Raw genomic sequence first — 18128 nt, forward strand, 5'->3', positions numbered from 1 at the left:
TGAGTGGCAGTCTTTGGTGTTCCTTGGCTTATGGACCGCTGTCTCCATCTTCACATGGAATTCTCCTTGTGTGTGTCTTTGTTCAAATTTCCTTTTTTAAAAGGACACTGATCATACTGGATTAAGGCCACCCTACTCCAGTCTGACCTTATCTTAATTACATCTGCAGTTTCCAAATACGGTCACTTTTTGAGGTACTGGAGGTTAGAACTTCAACATAGGACTTTTGGGGTGGGAGGACACAATTCAGCCTGTGTAACACATGCTTTTACTCATTTAATCCTGACCACAGCCACATAAAGTGTCTGCTTTACATGATTGTACCTGGCTACAGTACCAGGAGGCACTCTATTCAAAATGAATAAAGAAATATGGAATGAGGATGCCTTTTTATAAGGCCGAGAAGGTACAGAAAATTACCCAAAGTCATAGAAGTGGCAAATGGTAGAACTACAGTTCAAACTTAGATTTTAGTGATTCAGTTAAATTGGAGTATATAAATAAGTGACCTAGCTAACATGCGCTTCCCTCTGCGGGCTAAGTTGTGCTGTTCTCTCTGGCAGCACCTGTCTGTATCTGCTCCAAGCATGAAACAAGCTGTTCTTGCTTTGCAACATGGGGTATCAGGTTGATCATTCGGGACTTTGTTGTTCTATGCCAGGTACTGCTCAACTGGGAAAGCTGACAAACCCCATCTCCTAGTACTCCCATGGAAACTAACTTGTGAGGGATTAATTGGATTAACGACTCAGCATCTTTCTACTTGTGGTACTCCAGACTTGTCCCATCTGCCCAGGAAGGACAGCAGATGCGAAAGAAATGTCAGATCGTGCTGAGTGGTGGGAGTAGCAAAGCTGCCTGCGTCAACCTCCCCTCCTTCAGCCCCCGTGACACACCTCTCATGGGGGCTGGCAGGGCTGTGGCTTCTCATCCCTCCTTGCTCACCCTCTCTCCCCTGGGTTCCCACCTCTACCTGCCCTGCTGTGGAACAGAAGAATCTTTCTGCAAGACACCCTGCTCCATGCTGACATTCCACTTCCTGTGGTTCCCCAAGGCCCTTCAAGGCGGAATTCAAACTGCTCCCTCCCCAAGCCCGGCATGATCTGCTCCTGTTCACCTGTGTAGCTTCATCCTCTGCCATACGCTCATCGCTTACACTTGAAAGCAAAACCAGGCTACCCGTAGTTGCCGGAAAGTGCCACACTGTTTGCTCTTTCCATGCCTTTGCCTAATTGTGTCTAGTCTGCCTCGCTAACTTGTCTGCTTTGCTGGCTCCATCCTTCAGATCTGTCACTTTTCACATCGTGTCTTTGGGAGAACACCCTGGGCTCCCCTTGATGTCATTTCCCATGCTGATCCCTGCTACACTGCCTTGTACATGCCTTTATGTATACCCCATGGCATCGTGGTTTATTTACATGTTTACACATGTCTCCTGGACTAGATTCATTACTTAAGTCAGCAGAGCCGATGTCCTAGTGATCTGTGCATCCCAGCACCCAAGAGGGCCTAATGCGTTAATACTCATTAACTGGATGAATTAATGAAGAATCCTAACACATTGCAAACTGCATATTCATAGCAAGGAATGAGAACAATTTCAAAGACCCTACTAAAACAGAAGGCTTTTCCTTCGGGTGCCTAGGGGGCTCAGTGGGTTAAACCTCTGCCTTTGGCTCAGGTCATGGTCTCAGGGTCCTGGGATCGAGCCCTGCATCGGGCTCTTTGTTCAGCAGGGAGCCTGCTTCCCCCCATCTCTCTGCCTGCCTCTCTGCCTACTTGTGATCTCTCTCTCTCTGTCAAATAAATAAATAAAATCTTAAAAAAAAAAACCAGCAGGCTTTTCCAATGGCTTGGTGAAATAGGTCATACCATTTCTCAAAGGCTGCTTATATTCAGATACATCGCCATGTGCTTCATATGCACCATCTCTAATCTTCACAGCAACCTGCAAGGTAGACGTCATCATTCAACCTTTATAGATCAAGAATCTGAAGTCCATTGATCACATAGCCGTCAGTGGCAAAGCCAGGACTAGAATTCGGGGCTCCCTGTTCACAGTCAATGCTTTGTATACCACACCCGCTTCTCCTTCTGCCCCTGTTAGAGGAAGGAGCCCTTGTAGGGCTGGAGCCCCTTCCTTAGAACCATAGGCCCATTTTCCCCAACTGAAGGGACAAAAACAAGTTGACCTTGTTCTTGAGTCTAGCTATCCAGTAGTTGTGGGTAGGTGCCAGAGAGTTCACGAAAATGTATTTTTACATGTTCATTGTGGATAACTAAGTCACAGGGTTTGCTAACTTTTCAGGTAAAGCCAATTGGAGTGTGTTTGTGGCACCAAGCATTTGTGTTGCTGTCGTCATATTGGGCATTTTCTCAATGCGTTACTTCCGGCAAAAGTGAGTTGGTTACATTTCCAAATTTCAGTAAATTTATTTTTTTAATGATAATAGCTGTTGCCACTATGGGTCAGAGAAATGGGTTTTCTTAAACATTTCTGGTAGCAGACTAAATTTATTCTACTTTCTTGGAAACAGTGTATATTAATTTAAAAAAATTGAAAGATACTGGGGCGCCTGGGTGGCTCAGTCAGTTAAGCATCTGCCTTCAGCTCAGGTCATGAACCCAGGGTCCTGGAATCGAGCCCCACATCGTGCTCCTTGCTCAGTAGGAAGCCTGCTTCTCCCTCTGCCTGCCGCTTCCCCTGCTTGTGCTGTCAATAAATAAAATCTTAAAAAAAAATTAAAACATACCTATGACCTAGCAATTTATAAGAAGAAATTTATTACAAGTGTATCGTAAGTATATGCATATATTTAGTGGCAAATATGTTCACCGAATTATTTTTCATTAAGGGAGAACAATTTGAAACAACCTAAATGCCCAGTGATATGGGACTTGTTTCCTACATCAAACTGTATCTTGTGCTGTATGGCATATTATATCCATTAGAGGTAGAAGAAAATTAAATGGTTAATATTTGCAATATTACATGTTAAAAAGGTTGTAAAGAATTACATACTTTCACTTTTTAAAAAGTACACACACATACATACATACCCATATGCAAGATATATCAGCTAGCATTAAATTTGGTTCTATGTAACATAAAAAGCCAATTATAGGACTTAAACTAGCTGTTTCTCACCCAAGTTAATGATGTAAACTTAGGTTGAAGACTGGTATAGTAGCAATGTAGTCATTAGGGATCTAGGCTCCTTCTGTCATTTTGTGCCACTATCCTCTCTTGGCTTTCATCCCTTGGCTCACTTCATGGTCCAATGACTGCAGGAACTATAGTCGTCATGCCTGCATTCTACAACTACAGGCAGAAGGAGGGAAAGCGCCCACACATCCCTGTTCAGGAGTCTTTACGTGAAAAAGTTAGGACACTTTCGGTTACACCACATTGGCCAGAACGTGGTAGAGTAAGGGAAACTTAAAACTGTCGTCTTACATCTGGGCTCATTGTCATCCCAGTATATCAGGGTTCTCTACCTAAGGAAGAAGGTAAAGGAGTATTGGGAAGTGATTAACACCCTCTACCTCAGAGATATGCACCAAAATGTTAATGGTGGTTCTATCAGAGGATAGAATAACAGGTGATTGTAGTCCTGTTTAACTATTTTCTACAATTTCTTTAAACAGGTATGATTTTGTGAAGAGAATTTTTTAATGAGTTATTCAATACAGAGTTTTTTCCAAATGTATAAAGTAAGGAGAGGCCAAAATAATACAAGCTCAAAGTCATTCTACTAGCCATTGAACTTGACTGAAAAGCTTTGCATTTATTGAAGCTCCCATGTGTGATAGATACTTCAAAGCAGAGTTCTCTTTAGGTAGACTTTGAAAAAGTTTAATTTGAATAGAGTCAAGGAGGATCACATTCATCTTCTTCAGGGAAATACCAGTTAGGGTGAAGCCTTTTTTGTTAAAAAAAAAAAAAAAATCCCCAGATCAGTGGCTTTAATAAAATAGTTTATTGCTCTCCCACAGAGTAGTCCTGACGTGAGTCATCCAGGTTGGTTGGCAGCTGTGCTCCACACAACCATTAGGGATCCCGTTTTCTTCCAGGTTTTTATTGGCCCCCAATCCCTTGGGCACTGTCCTCATCTGCACGATCTGCTCACATTTGTTTGGAGAAAAACTGTCACAGGAGCACATCTGTTGCTTCAAAGGACTAACCATCCTGGAAGCTTTCTACTCTTATTAAACATCAAAGCTTATTAAAGCCAATTTTTAAAAAATGTTTCATATTAGTTTCAAATTTTAAAAAAATAAAACATTTAAGTCACAGGCATTTGTAAGAAACAGTTTTAGGAATCTTTTCCTTCCATGTCACAAAAGTAATATGAACACATTTTAAAATATTTTCAAAAATGGGGCACCTGGGTGGCTCAGTGGGTTAAGCCTCGGTCTTTGGCTCAGGTCATGATCTCAGGGTCGTGGGATCGAGCCCCACATCAGGCTCTCTGCTCAGCAGGGAGCCTGCTTCCTCCTCTCGCTTTCTCTGCCTGCCTCTCTGCTTACTTGTGATCTCCGTCTGTCAAATAAATAAATAATTTTTAAAAAATTTTTTCAAAAACCCAGAAATGATAGAAAAAAAAAAGCCCCATATTTCCTCTGATTATCAAATACAACTACTGTTAACAGTTTGGATTATTTCTCTCTGGCTTTTTTTTCTGGGCATTTTTTAAAAACTTGGTTATGTTCAAACTACTTATGCCATTTGTATCCTGTTTTGTTCTTTAAGGGTTTTTGTTTTTTTTTTTTACTTTTATCATAATAGTTTACCTCTTATCATGAACACTTTATAAACATTCTAACCTAAATAGTAAACTCCCCACGGATAGGAGCCATGTCTTCTTGCTTGCTATTCCATCTCCAGTATGTGGCATGTGCTCATCACACATTAGGGGTTTAGTCACTGAGAAATGAATGCACGGCTGGATAGTGACAGCTAAACATTACATTGAGTAAAAGTTTCATTGTTTATTTAGCAAACCCCAAATGGCTGCATCATGACTCTATCATCTATCCAAACTTCAGAGAAGACTAGTCTAGCCTTGAATGATGCATCATCTTTCTCCTTCAGGGTTTTATTGTATTCATTTGCATACCTCCATACTGAACTACCTCTACAATGAAATCAGTGCACCAGTGCTGTCATGCCACTGTGGGCACACTTAACCAGATGTCATTGTTTTATCTATAGGGTATTTGTTCTCCTTTTGGCCCTCAGACCTCAGTGGTGTAGTAAAGAAATTCCAGACCCAGCGAACAGCACCTGGGCCAAGAAATACCCCATCGTGGAGGTAAGGTTATAAAGGCTTACTGGTGAGTTGATGGGATTCCAGTGATGTAATTTTCCCACTCTAGTGCTTAGTTCCTATGGATAGGTGGAATCCCGTGCTAGGTTACTGAGTCACCACTCCCATGCACAGGAATTTTCTGAAGCTTATGACCAAAAGACTAAAAGACCCACAGCTTTTCATTCCTCTCTCTGCCTTATGTTCCCCTCCTCACCTCAACTAATTCAAAAGAAATAAAAAAGCAAGTATTTTTGCCTTTTGCTGAGCACTAGCCTGACTCATCCAAATTCAAGAGAATTGGAGCTTTACCGTGACATTTCCTGTCCTGAGCATAGAACAGATAAATAGAGCTCAGACTATTTTGGTGTTGGCAGGAAGCCAATAAGTCATTCCATTGTGTAAGGATAAGGTTTTAAAGAAGGAGAGTTGCTCGGCTAGTAGATAGGAGAGCGGAGACTAAAGGATGAGAAGGGCACTGCAGCACAGCCCAAGGAGGTAAGAATAGCTCACTGTGGGCAAGATGGCCATCTTGGGTGGGGGTTCTGGGAGTTGGAGGCATCTGAACATGGAGCAAGACTGCATTTCAGGGGAGCAAAGAGGAGGAAGGTGGTATGCCAGCATTCTTGACCAGGATTCTGGCAGCCCCACACTCTTCCTTGTACCTCATAACCATTCTCCTCCAAGATTCTTCTCCTCAGTTACACAGCGCATTCTCTCATCCACACCCTTCCTCAGGCGAGAAGCCAGTGGTACCAGCTGTTGCTCAGGGAGAGAGCAGGTTTCAGCCATGTCTGCCTCAATGAGAACTGAAGTCACTGCTGTTAGTGCCTTTGAAATAAAGTTTGGGTGCAAACCCCACCTTTGCCACTTATTATGGTGGATTGTGCTTGGGCAACTGTCCTGATGATCTGAGCCCTAGTTTCATCCTCTGTAAAACAGGAATTGACAGTATCTCCCATGTAAACTGTTATGAGGATGAAGATGTCACGTAAGGCACGTGGATCATACAAGGCAAAGGTGGTTCTTTCTTCCCAGGAAGACTCACACTTGACATCTTTCACTACTGAGGAATTTTGTCCCTGTTAAGTTTCAATAGCAAGAACAATAATAACAACAGTAGCTTTTATATAGGTAGACATATATTTAATTATATATATATGTCACATACATACTGTATTATATATAATACAGTATATAATTGTATTATTAAATAATATATTCATATGTTTACATATACATATATTCAGGCATACCTCTGATTTATTGCTTTGATTTTGAACCACTGCAATAAAGTCAAATGAATTTTAGGTTTCTCATAAAAGTTATTACTTATCCTATACTGTAGCCTATTAAGTGTTCAGTGCATTGTCTAAAAACACAATATACATACCTTAATTTAAAAAATACTTTATTACTAAAAAACGCTAATCTTCATTTGAGCTTTCTGCAAGTCATAATCACTGATCATAAATCACTATAACAAATATAAAAATGAGAGTTTGAAATGTTCCAAGAATTATAAAAACGTGACGCAGAGACACAAAGTGAACAAATGCTGTTAGAAACATGATGCCAGCAGACCTGTTTGAAGCAGGGTTACCACAAAACTTCATTTTGCAAAAAAACACAGTATCTGCAAAGTGCAATAAAGCCAAGCATGAAAAAATAAGGTATATATAGCCATATAGCTTTTCTATGCCAGGCACTCTAAAAACCTCTTTCATGCATTAAAATCTAATCCATACAACAGCTTTATGAGGTTGTATTAGTTTTTTTTTTTTTTGAGATTGTATTATTTTTATCCTCACTTCTCAGATGAGAAAATTGAGGCACAGAAGACTAAGTAACTTGTCCAACACTAGTTGGCTAGTAAATGGTGGATCCTGGATTCATATACAAGTAGGATGTGCTACCTGCCATTATATTACATGCTCTAAAAGATCTTTAAACATAGGGTGAGGGGAGGGTTTCTAGGAGTCAACACCTCTGAGCTGAACAGACTAACTGAAGAGGTGTTCACGCACTGGGCTCTCACTTGGTGGCAGTCCTGTGATGACCTATGGGAATGCATTCGATAAGGATGCCATTGTCGGTGTCAGAGAGGATCCAATTAGAAGCTCCATCAGCTGAGCTTTAAGATCTCTCTCTTCCATTGCTGAGATTCCACAGTTCCACATCCTAAGAGCCTGAAATAGCATGGTGGGAAGCATCTCTGGGTCAGTCCCGGACACCTGGCTCCCAAAATTACAGCTTTGGCGTCATAGTCTGTTTGCCTCTGTTTGGGCATGAAGAGAAACAGAGGCATGTAGGGCCCATGAAGACTGTAAAAACCTAGAAGAAATGCTGGGAAAGACACACAAAGGGTTAGAGACAGTAGCACAGAGAAAAGATAATAGAAATTGCCATCCATGTGTCCAAGGTTGTATAGTTTATATGTTCATTGTAGCACTGTAAATGGAAGCCAAAAAATTGGGCATAATATAGCCTGCCACCAGGGGAGCAGATTAAATGTGAGTACATCCATACAATAGTATTTAAGCAACTACTAAAAAAAGAGAGAGAGAGATCTACATGTCTAAAAATCCCTAAGATATTTGAAGGTGAAAAAATAGTTTGTAACAGTTGTCTAAAATGGGTTCTCATTTGTATAAAAAGGAGGGAGATTTTATACACAGACACAATTGCAGCATGTGTACAGGGTATTTCTGGAAGCCTGCATTTGAAACTGGTTGCCTTTGGGTAGCAGGTTGGAGGTAAGAGAGCACTTAATTTTCATTACAAAGTCTCCTCAAACTTTAAAAATTTTTTTTTACAAAACTAAGAGCATATGTATCTTTTGAAAAAATAACTGGTAAATTAGAAAATAAAATTTTGCTTAAACATGGCATCTGTTATGATGGCCTTGAGGTAGCCTCAGAACTCCATGTCACTTGACCTCTAAAGTAGGTGGACTGTTTTTAAAGACCCAAACTGTTCTCCTGGCAATAGGCTGAGGCAAACATTAGAAACACAGTACTATGTCTTTCACCTCTAACAAAATTCTGAGAATTCTTTGAGTTCCTAGGCCTTAGATTCCCCCTTACCACTTTTTAAGATATGGCTAAAATGTAACATGTCTCCAAGCTCTAGAGAAAAAGCCAAATCATAAAGACGATCGCAGGGATGTTCCCCATTTTGAACTTGCAGAAACTAAACGGTGTCCATAAGGTACCTGAGCTAATAGTGGTCCCAGAGGCCTTGCCCCAGGCCTTGTTAGCCAGAGGGCCTGCTTTGTACAAGCTCTGAGGAGCAGGCCCTATCAATATTGTCAAAGCTTTCAAGAAGGCATAGCAAATGCCTCACCTTACAAAAGAAACAAACCATTTCTGCATTCTGTATACTCTCTCCCACATCTGGGTTACAGTGCTTTTTTAGCTCTGCTTCCCAGAGCTGAAGGCCATCTACCAAGCCAGACCATTCTGCCACAGCCAGTTTGGGTGATGATCAGGAAAAAGCACACTCCCAAAAAAGAAACACACACTTACCCTTTAGCTTGTCAGTGTCCTTTGTGGAAGTGTGTCCTGAGACAGCACCATCATTCACTTGTTGGATGCTTGCCATGCTCGAGGAAAGAAGGGGAATCAGAGGCCAATCCAGACCTAAACACTCTTACACAACTTGGCATTTGACAGATGAGGGAACCAAAGGCCAGAGAGGTTGAAGGAATTTGCCCAGCCTGTAGAGTATCAGAGTTGGGACTAGTTCTCAGGGTTACCACTGTACCAAGGCTATTTTTTTGTCATCCTACTCCTCTCTTAAGGCATGAATGATCCTTGTTTAAGATGGTATATGGGCATGCTAAAAAAAAAAAAAAAAAAAAAAAAAAAAAAGTGATCGTATAAAATACCATGTGCCAAGAACCTGATGGTGGTTTCTTTGCTGTTGTAGGAGTCCAGTTGCAGAAACAATCAGGAGGGGCTTCATGAGAGAGGAAGGGCATCAAGCAGGAAATGGTGCAGCAAACAAAAGCACGGTGGAGGCTAGCAGTGGAAGCACCAGTGTGGTGGTGGCACTGCGAAAAAATGTGTTTAAAAAAAAAAACAGGATGGTGTGCCTTAAGTAGTTTCTGAATGGAGACATGGGGAGGGAGAGGAAGGTGCAGGCACCTGACTAAGGGCTAGAAGCTTCACTGCAGATAAAGTCTGAGTTGATGAAGGCTTTGGAAGTGGCTTTAGAAAGATCAAGCAGTCAGTGGGAAACATAGTTTTGAGGGGCAGGTAGAGCCCACTAAAGCATGGAAAGAGAAATGTTAACAAAGTGCTTGCACTTGGACTCAGGAATCTGCAGTAAATTGAGAAAGGAAAAAATTAGGATATTGAAGAGTCAGTAACTGATGTGATACTGACAAAGAGAAGGCAGAGAAGTAGCAGACAAAATCAGCCATAGGGGAAAAAAGAATGAACATTTTTTCCAAGGAACTCCAGATTCCAGTTTACCCTAAACCTTTCAGCAAAGCCCAAAGTCATTAGCATCCCTTAAAAAAAAAAAAAAAAATCTCTTCATCATGTGACCTCAAATTTCCAAAGCCTGTTTGCCTGGCAAAAGAACAGGTTCCAGAACAGACCCGTCCTCCTGGCCCATTACATCCCTATGTGAAAATGAAAAGTTACCTTTCTCAAGATTTAGCTCCAGTGTGACTTTTTGAAAGTCTTTCCTGGCTCCTCCCCCAGACAGGAGCAAGCCCAGCCTTCGCTTTGCACCTACCATGCCCTCTATCCTAGAGAAATAGCTAGTGCAGTTGGACTCATCAGAAAGTCTAGTTGAGGGTTGAGCTGTGTAGCGAGTTACTCATTGGCTGGGGGCGTTAAGGAGTCCATGGCTCTTATCTTGCTCCCTGACGATGTTAACTGCTTCACTCCGGTCATAAAGTCAGGGGCCCACAGTGTCCCACCTTGAGCCAACTAGGCAGTGCAGGCTGTGAGGCCTTTCATAACCCTGGAAAAGTTGGTTGCCTAGGGCTACTTACATAACATAGCTGTATCAGTCTCTCCCTTTTTTCAGAAGCAGCAGCTGCCCTTGGACAGTCTCCTGACAGACAGGCCCAATCCTGAAGAACCTGAGACCCTGGTCATCACTGAAGTCCTTCATCAAGTAACCCCACTCTTCAGACATCCCTATCACCCCAACTGGCCAGACAAGGGGCAAGGAGTCCAAGGTCACTATACCTCTGAGGAAGACACACAGTACAGTGCTTCAAGCCTACCACCTTCAAAAACTCTCATAGCAGAGACAGGACAACTAGTGGATCTGTACAAGATGCTGGGGAGCAGGGGCCCTGACTCAAAGCCAGGACACCTAGCGAGCCCCTTGACAGTTCTCCCAGTGGACTACCTTCCCACCCATGAGGGATATTTACCCTCCAACATAGAGTATCTCCCTTCACATGAGGTTCCTATAACTGACCCTATGGAAGAACTAGAGCCTCAACACATCTCTCTTTCCATTTTCCCTTCAAGTTCCCTTCACCCACTCACCTTCTCTTGTGACAAGAAGCTGACTCTGGATCGGTTAAAGATGGGATGCAACTCCCTCATGCTGTAAATGGTGAAGTTTGGACAGTCAATGTGTCCCTAACCCTGAATGTGTCCCACCTCCCCAGCCTTCTTCTACTCCAGTGGCCAACACCTCTAGGGTGCTACTATCAAGTTTGCAGCTAGACGGCAGACAAGCAGCTCAGGATCAATCTTGGGAACTGAGAATTGGCCTTAACCCAGATACCTCATCTTGCCTTCTCTAGAGGGCCTTGGGATTGTGGGTAATCCTTGAACAATGTGAGGGTTAGGGGCACAAGCTTAAACCAGCATATTTTTTTGACTCCCCAGAAAGATAACTGTTGGCCTGATGACCACTCTTATTGATGTATTATATACTATATTCTACAATAAAGCTAGAGAAAATGTTACAAGTCATACAAAAAATATATTCATAATACTATACTATATTCACTGAAGAAAATCCCCCTAAATAGACCCACACAATTCAAACCCATGTTGTCCAATGGTCATTTGTGTACACTGTGCACCTAGACTCCAATCTGGTTTCCTACAACTTCTTGGCTCTGTTTGCTGGGAAAGGGAAAGGGTAGAGTGGAAACCAAGGCTCTTACTAGCAATCACTAACAGTGCAGGGGACTGTTCACTCAACAGTTTATAAAGCAGCTACTCCATAGCAGGTCATACACCTAAGTCAGTAGCATCCAATAGGCCCAAGGTAGAAATGTTTATATATCTTCACTGTTCAATGCAGTAGATATGAACCACATTGGCTGTTGGCCACTTTGGAATTTGTGTAGTAGAACTGAGGGAGTAAGCAGATTTTGACTGTTATTAGTCACACATGGCTAGTGGCTACTGTATTTGGAGGGCACAGATCAAAATGACGGATACACCAGTAAGCATTATAGGGCGTTTTCAAAACAGATCAACCCCGTTTTACAGATAAGGACATAAAAGTCCCCCCAAGATGGTCGTGACTATCCTTATGAAAGCCTACACAAATGTACCTTTTTCCTATTGTTTCATCGTCACCCTCTTTCAGTGAATCAAGAGCAGCTTGATGGTGGAAAGTTACCATAAACCTTCCGTGAAGACCCTGGGCCAACAGCTTCCCCTCTCTGAAATCCAGTGTCTTGGAAAGTTGTGGGCCAAAGGCTGACACCTTGTTTCCTCTTCCTTCTGCTGCAGCAGCTGTTGCCTTCAGGATCAGGGCTGTCTCAGGGTCTAAGACCCGAATCACTAAGGTTATACTTGTGTCATCCCTTTCCCCCCAAGTCATCCTGTTTTTCCTTCCTCAGGAAGACTGAGCTGGTCTTCAAGTTGAGCCTATAAGATACTTTTCTTTTTCTCAGCATGAACTTGGAACAAGATACATTTTACTCATTTAAAACTGTGGCCCTGGTTTGTCCCCCTTCCTTATTCCATCATGCCTCTGTCCCTTCACTATAGGCCCTTCTGCAAAGCTGGTAGGGAAGTCCTTCAAAATGCTTAGTGCCCTTCCCAAATAGGAAGAAAGGTCCAAGAACCTTTTTCTTAAATCCCTGCCAAGCCCTGGAGCCTACCCCTTACCCTGACACCACCCAAACATGGGCACTGAGACAGTGTTGGTTTTACCAGCTGTCTCTCAGAGCTTTAGAAATTGAAATCGTGAACATCTGCTATGCCTTTTCATGTTTAATTCTTTATCTATACTCCTTGACACTCCAAACATACTTAGTTTCCACAGGCTTTCTTTGAAAAGCTTAAGTTCCTTCCTTATATCTCTATTCTCTATTTAGGTGCTAAGAATTAACACCTTCACACATGGTTTCTTCCAGCTCAGCAGCTTCAGTGTTGGCTTGTCTATACCCAGGATTTAGTGCCCCATGTTTGACTGTTTAAACTGGGTTGTAACAGACAAGGCCACCTCCTTAGAAGCTAGATAACTTATCACCTCTTGACAATGGGGGCAAACTTCTCTTCTTCTAATACCTACTTTATTTATCTCTGATTTTGATTGCCTGATACTCATCTTCAACATTCATCCCTCCCCCACCTTGGACCCAATACCCAGCTCCAATCTTATTTCCCCCTAGAGACTCTTTCCTGTCTCTGGGTGATAATGCATTTGTTTTCCTAAAAAGTAAAAAAAGAAAAAGTTTTTTAAAAAGTCATTTAAAAAAGACAGACCTCCTTGATTCCTAAAGGCTCCTTCTAAGACTGCAGAGGTCTCACCCCCTCATTGCTTCCCTAAGCATAATGCCCACTTACTTCTTCTACTGGACTGTAAATAACATGAAGGCAGGAACAATGGTAATCTGCCTTCCCAGCACATGCCTGTTTCATAGTAGGCCATCAATAAAAACAAAGAATCATCACCTGCCACTGTTATCACTTTGTTCCTTCTGTTCCAGAAGCCAGTCTAGCTGTGCCTGCTTCCTCTTTATCGGGACAACCGAGTTTGTATTTGTTCTTCATTCCCAACATTCTACTCTACTGTTCATTGACATTGCTATATAATACATGTAGCAGTAGCTCTTAAAGATCTCTTTGAGCTTTAGCTGCTCACTTTGCCAGATAAAACACCCTCTTCTCATGAACAGTAGAGGACGGGTAAACGTTGTTCTGCCCTTGCCAAGTAGTTTTCACAATCCCCTCATCCTGCAGATGCAGTCAAAATACCAAATCAGGTTGCCTCCTTTAACCAGGACTAGGTGAGGCTCATGAATACTCTTATGCTCAGTTTTTATTACTCAGGAAAATTACCTTTGATTTCAATCCTCATTCCTTCTACACATCCCAAAGCCAACCCAGAAATCTCTGCTCCTTTGAAACACATCAAATTCCTTATTCTCTGAGACCTAAATACCACAAATAAGAGTTCAAGTTCACTCTTAGTGGATACATGGGAGTCTCCACTACTAATTCTTGTGCAGAAATCCTTATCTTAAATTGCCCCTCAAAAGGCCCTCTTTCCCAAAAGCCAGAGATCCTATTTCCTGGGCCTGTCTTCTTTTTTGGCAATAAAGTCTAACTAGTGTTATCTAGTTCTTTCCCTTTACTGACTTTTCCCTTCCATTCTGTCCTAATTTCTCAGCTTCCATTAATAGCCCACAGCTGCAACTCACCAATGCCCTGAGGCCAGTGAAAGACATGCCAAGCTAGGCACATTCTATTCTAGTCAATCCCTTATGTTTGATTCTTGGTTTTTCTCCATTAGCCTTTTCCTTCATCTGGTACAACTGTGATCTGTTCCAATATTGCAGCCCAAACATTCCAAAAGAACCCCATTTTTCTCTTCCCGATCTTAAGGACTCCTGGACATTCATATTACCTACCCTATGAAAGGCTGATAGATGAACTCTAAAGTAAAATCACTTCTCTAGAATAATTAGCGAGCAGAAAGGTCTCAATCAATTGGCTGTCAATAGAGTCAGATCTTAACATCATAGCCTAAATAAGAATAAACTAATAATAAAGAATAATTAAAACTTTGCAAAAACACTTACACCAAATTATATAAAAATATTTGCAATATATGCCCAAAATAACGTAGGTGTTTTTAAGAAATCAATTTCTAAAGCCAACACTAAAGAAAAATGGACCGAGCCAACTCAAAATACATGTAACTGCCCAAGAAACATGAAACAATCACCTGTAATCAAAGAAATGAAAGTTAAATACCATTTTTCCACTTACCAAATTAGCAAAATCAAGGGGAAAATTAGCCAGTATTAACCAGAGACACTGGTATTCACAAATAGGAATGTTAGCTGGCTCCTTTTGGGAGGCAGTTGGGCAAAATATTCAGTAAAACTTGAGTAAGTAACTCCACTCCTAGCAACGTAGACTAAAGAACAGTATAAATTAAGTTGGATAAAGGACTGATTACAGCATAGATGAAAATGGAGAGGGGGCCTAAATGCCGTTCAGTAGGAACCTGGTTATAGCATAATCCATATAATAAAACACTCAATTTCATGGAATCTGATTCTACCAGTTTCCAGATACAACATTACTTTATGTTCGGAGTAGGAAAAACTGCTAATTAAACTAATATTTCATCAATTTCCATGATGGACGTTCCCCCTACCCACCCCCCCATTTTAACATGCCTGAAATAGGAATGGATTGTAGAACTGCTTGAAAAGCATACTATACAGTCTTTATAGAAGTATAACAATACATGACATGGAAATGGTTACAAAAGGCTGAAGAGAATCCTCTCACTTTTTATAAATCAATGCAAAAACAAAACACAACAACAAAAACTGGAAAAATATACACCAAAATGCTAGTGGTTATCTCTAGCCATAGGTTTTTAAATTACATTTTTGCATTCTTTTCACCAAATACTCATTACTTTTATAATTGGAAAAAGTCAATAAAATATGAAGTATTACCAATCTCTTTCCGAAGACTTGAAAACAGTGGATCTAGAGACAGACCCTACTGAGCACTTTAAGCCCATGTCGCTTTCATCCTCCACCGTGTCTGGCACTTTCACTGACCAATAGTACTCCTGTCAGAAGGCATAGCAGAAAAGTGAAATTTCAAGGCAAAGCAGATGACACACTCGGTGAGGGTGGGTGTTGGAAATTTTAGGGTAATAACTTAACGATGGTTCTTGGAAATACAAAGTTTATATGACAAGCCAACGTTTCCCAAATCCCCCTTATAACAAGAGTAACAAACAATAACATCTAACACAGTCCTTAGTACATGCAGTTTTGAAGGGTGTAATGCAGTATTCATTCTAACTATAGAGGTGGGAAAACAGAAACAACCTAAGTCACGTAACTAGTACTGGATACTGAACAGTCTTGTTTCAGAGCACAAACTTTACTGTGTAACTCCTTCCTATGTAAGACTGCTCTACAAATTTATATCAACTGATGTTTTGACTGTAATTGACTGTTAATGCCATAAAAATCTTTGATTCCTATTTTTACTAGGTAACCAAAAAATGGCATTTCCATACTTCTGAAGTTCTAGATTACGGATTCTTGAGAAAGCTACCTAAAACCATGGTAAAGCTCAAATGATCAGAAAATATGTCACTCCTGAATTTGCAAATTTATCTACCCAGCTAATCTAAATCCTGTAATGGAAGGCAGTTAGGCCACAGAAAGGAGGTAACACTCCCACTAAAGCCCATTATTTAAGGAATTGATAAATTGAGTTAAAGCTCTAAGTACATTATGCTTTTAAATGAAAAATAACCAGAGCAATGTGTTTTCTCTTTAATTAAAATAGCTATTACCCCACCCAACTTACCTATTAATTTTTTCCACAAAGACTTTCTTGGGGCTGCATTTGACTTTTGTTGTGTATGTGAATTATTGTTCCTCTATTCTGTGGTGATTGGATCCACATTTTGCTAGTGGACATTTATTTATGGCAGCAAAACCATTCTTAAGTTGGTTCTGCTGAGATTTCCAATCACATCTCTAAGTGACATACAAACTTATTCATGTGCTGTCATGGGTTCCCTTTAAAAGTAAATTCATGCCTCTTTTTAATTTCCACAAATTTAAGTAATTCTTCCGTAAGAGACCCTGGCCTTACCCCTGGCAAAAGAATGTAAGATGAAGTTCAAAATACCCTTCCCTTGTCAATTTCAGACATTTGACTATAAGTTAATAATAGGACCCCAAAGAAATACTGTAATAACTATCAGGGGTTTCTCAGAGAATAAAAAAACTGTTCTCAAAAGCCCTGAACGCCCCATAGCAGGATACTTTTACTAGTTCAAAAAGCTGCAAAAAAAAAATTCTTTCAAAATCGGATGAAAACCAGTAACATAAGACACTTGTTCTTTGTGAAAGAAAATCTCAATTCACCTGCTAAAATGGCAATCATAGCAAATGTGGCCTGTTATGTTAGGCTGAGGGCGCATTTTCTGTGCCACCTAAACCAAGGAGCCTGAAGACAACCCATCCCTAGTCCTCCCCAAACAAAAACTCTCAAGGTGAAAATAGGGTGTCACAAGGTATCATTTAGAAACAGAAATCTTACTTTATTCCATCATGAATAAAAAAATCACTTGCCACCTTTCCATGACACTGCATAAAATACTTTTCCTAAGGGTTTTCTCCTCATACTTGCACTACAACTTCATTATGACTAGATTCCTTTCCATTCCTATACACTCCCTTTAGTTTAGCCCCCCTGGTCTATGGCAGGGTAGATTTCAAAGCAGCTGCAGACAGTTTTTAGAAAACACCCACTTTGACCTGCTTGCAATAGACAAAAATAACTTGCAAGGATAATTAAGTCGTAAGTCATTTCTCCAGCTACAGATGCAATCTTCAAATCAATTCAGATTTCTTTCCTCTAAAAATCTAGTTATTTTTAAAGTCTAATAACTCTTAAGTAGCAAGGCTGATGATCCTGGAAAAAAGGGGAACATCAATGCCCTCCCTTAACTGGAGGTGCTTGTTATTTCAGTTCTTCATCAACAATATATTGGCAATCTTCTAATAAATCTTGCCCATTTTCTCCTGAAAGGAATGTCTTCTCAGATTCTATCTCACTTAGCATTACACAGCATCCAATGCCCTTCTCCACTTCAGTCAACATGACTTCCAGAGTTCCACCATGACCCAAGTATGTGTGTTGGGGGGGGAAAGAGGGGGTCTAATTGTTTAAAAAAAAAAAAAAAAAAGATTTACTGGGTTTTGTTAATACAGTGACTAAATGCCACTCATCCATTATGAATAAAATATACCTGCTAAATTATGCTGATTTCCTTCCTAGTGACCAGTAACAGGTTGTGAAAGTACCTTTATCCAATCCATTCTTCTCATGCACTCTTCACTCTTTAGACTTTAGCACTTAACACCTTGGTAACTATATATATAAAATCATGCTGAAACAAAATTATCTGTAATTTCTGGAAAAGTTCTTCCTTTACTGGAAAAAAAAGTGTAGAAGCTTCACTGGAAATTCAGTATTTCTAGATCAAAGACAAACCAACTCTCTCTCGCTAAACAGGAAGGTATCTGTTTAGTTCAATTTACCAATCATACTGGCATCAGCATTTTCAGCCAAGAAATTGGAAGTTAGCAGGGTGGGTGGGTGGCAACAACTACCATCTTCTTTGATGTGTTTAGCCATCAATTTCTACAACCACCTCTTGCAGTCTCAGCACTTTGAGTGAGGTTGTCAAAGAAATATTTCCCTATAGATTATTACACCCAAGATGTAAAACAAAGAATTCAGCAAATTCCCAAAACAAAGTTTTTGACATTATTCATCGGCTAATAAATTTTATGCCCAAGGTAGAACTCTGTGCACTCAA

General features: G+C 40.7%; 1 protein-coding gene across 5 annotated transcripts in view; it reads left to right on the top strand.

The window, feature by feature from the left end:
• IL12RB2 (interleukin 12 receptor subunit beta 2) overlaps positions 1–10916 on the top strand; it is a 75536-nt gene extending 64620 nt beyond the window's left edge. For 4 of the 5 annotated variants that reach the window (XM_032870062.1, XM_032870064.1, XM_032870065.1 and 1 more), the window contains 3 exons: positions 2309–2399; positions 5216–5316; positions 10351–10916. In XM_032870062.1, coding sequence (XP_032725953.1) covers positions 2309–2399; positions 5216–5316; positions 10351–10892 — 734 coding nt within the window. In that variant the 3' untranslated portion in view covers positions 10893–10916. The remainder of the gene's footprint in view (positions 1–2308; positions 2400–5215; positions 5317–10350) is intronic. The other variant, XM_032870063.1, reaches the window with a different exon arrangement.
• Positions 10917–18128: the final 7212 nt, after the last annotated feature.

Source organism: Lontra canadensis, unplaced genomic scaffold (genome assembly GCF_010015895.1).
Source record: "Lontra canadensis isolate GAN:19392208 unplaced genomic scaffold, GSC_riverotter_1.0 scaffold40, whole genome shotgun sequence".
Classification (NCBI taxonomy): Eukaryota; Metazoa; Chordata; class Mammalia; order Carnivora; family Mustelidae; genus Lontra; species Lontra canadensis.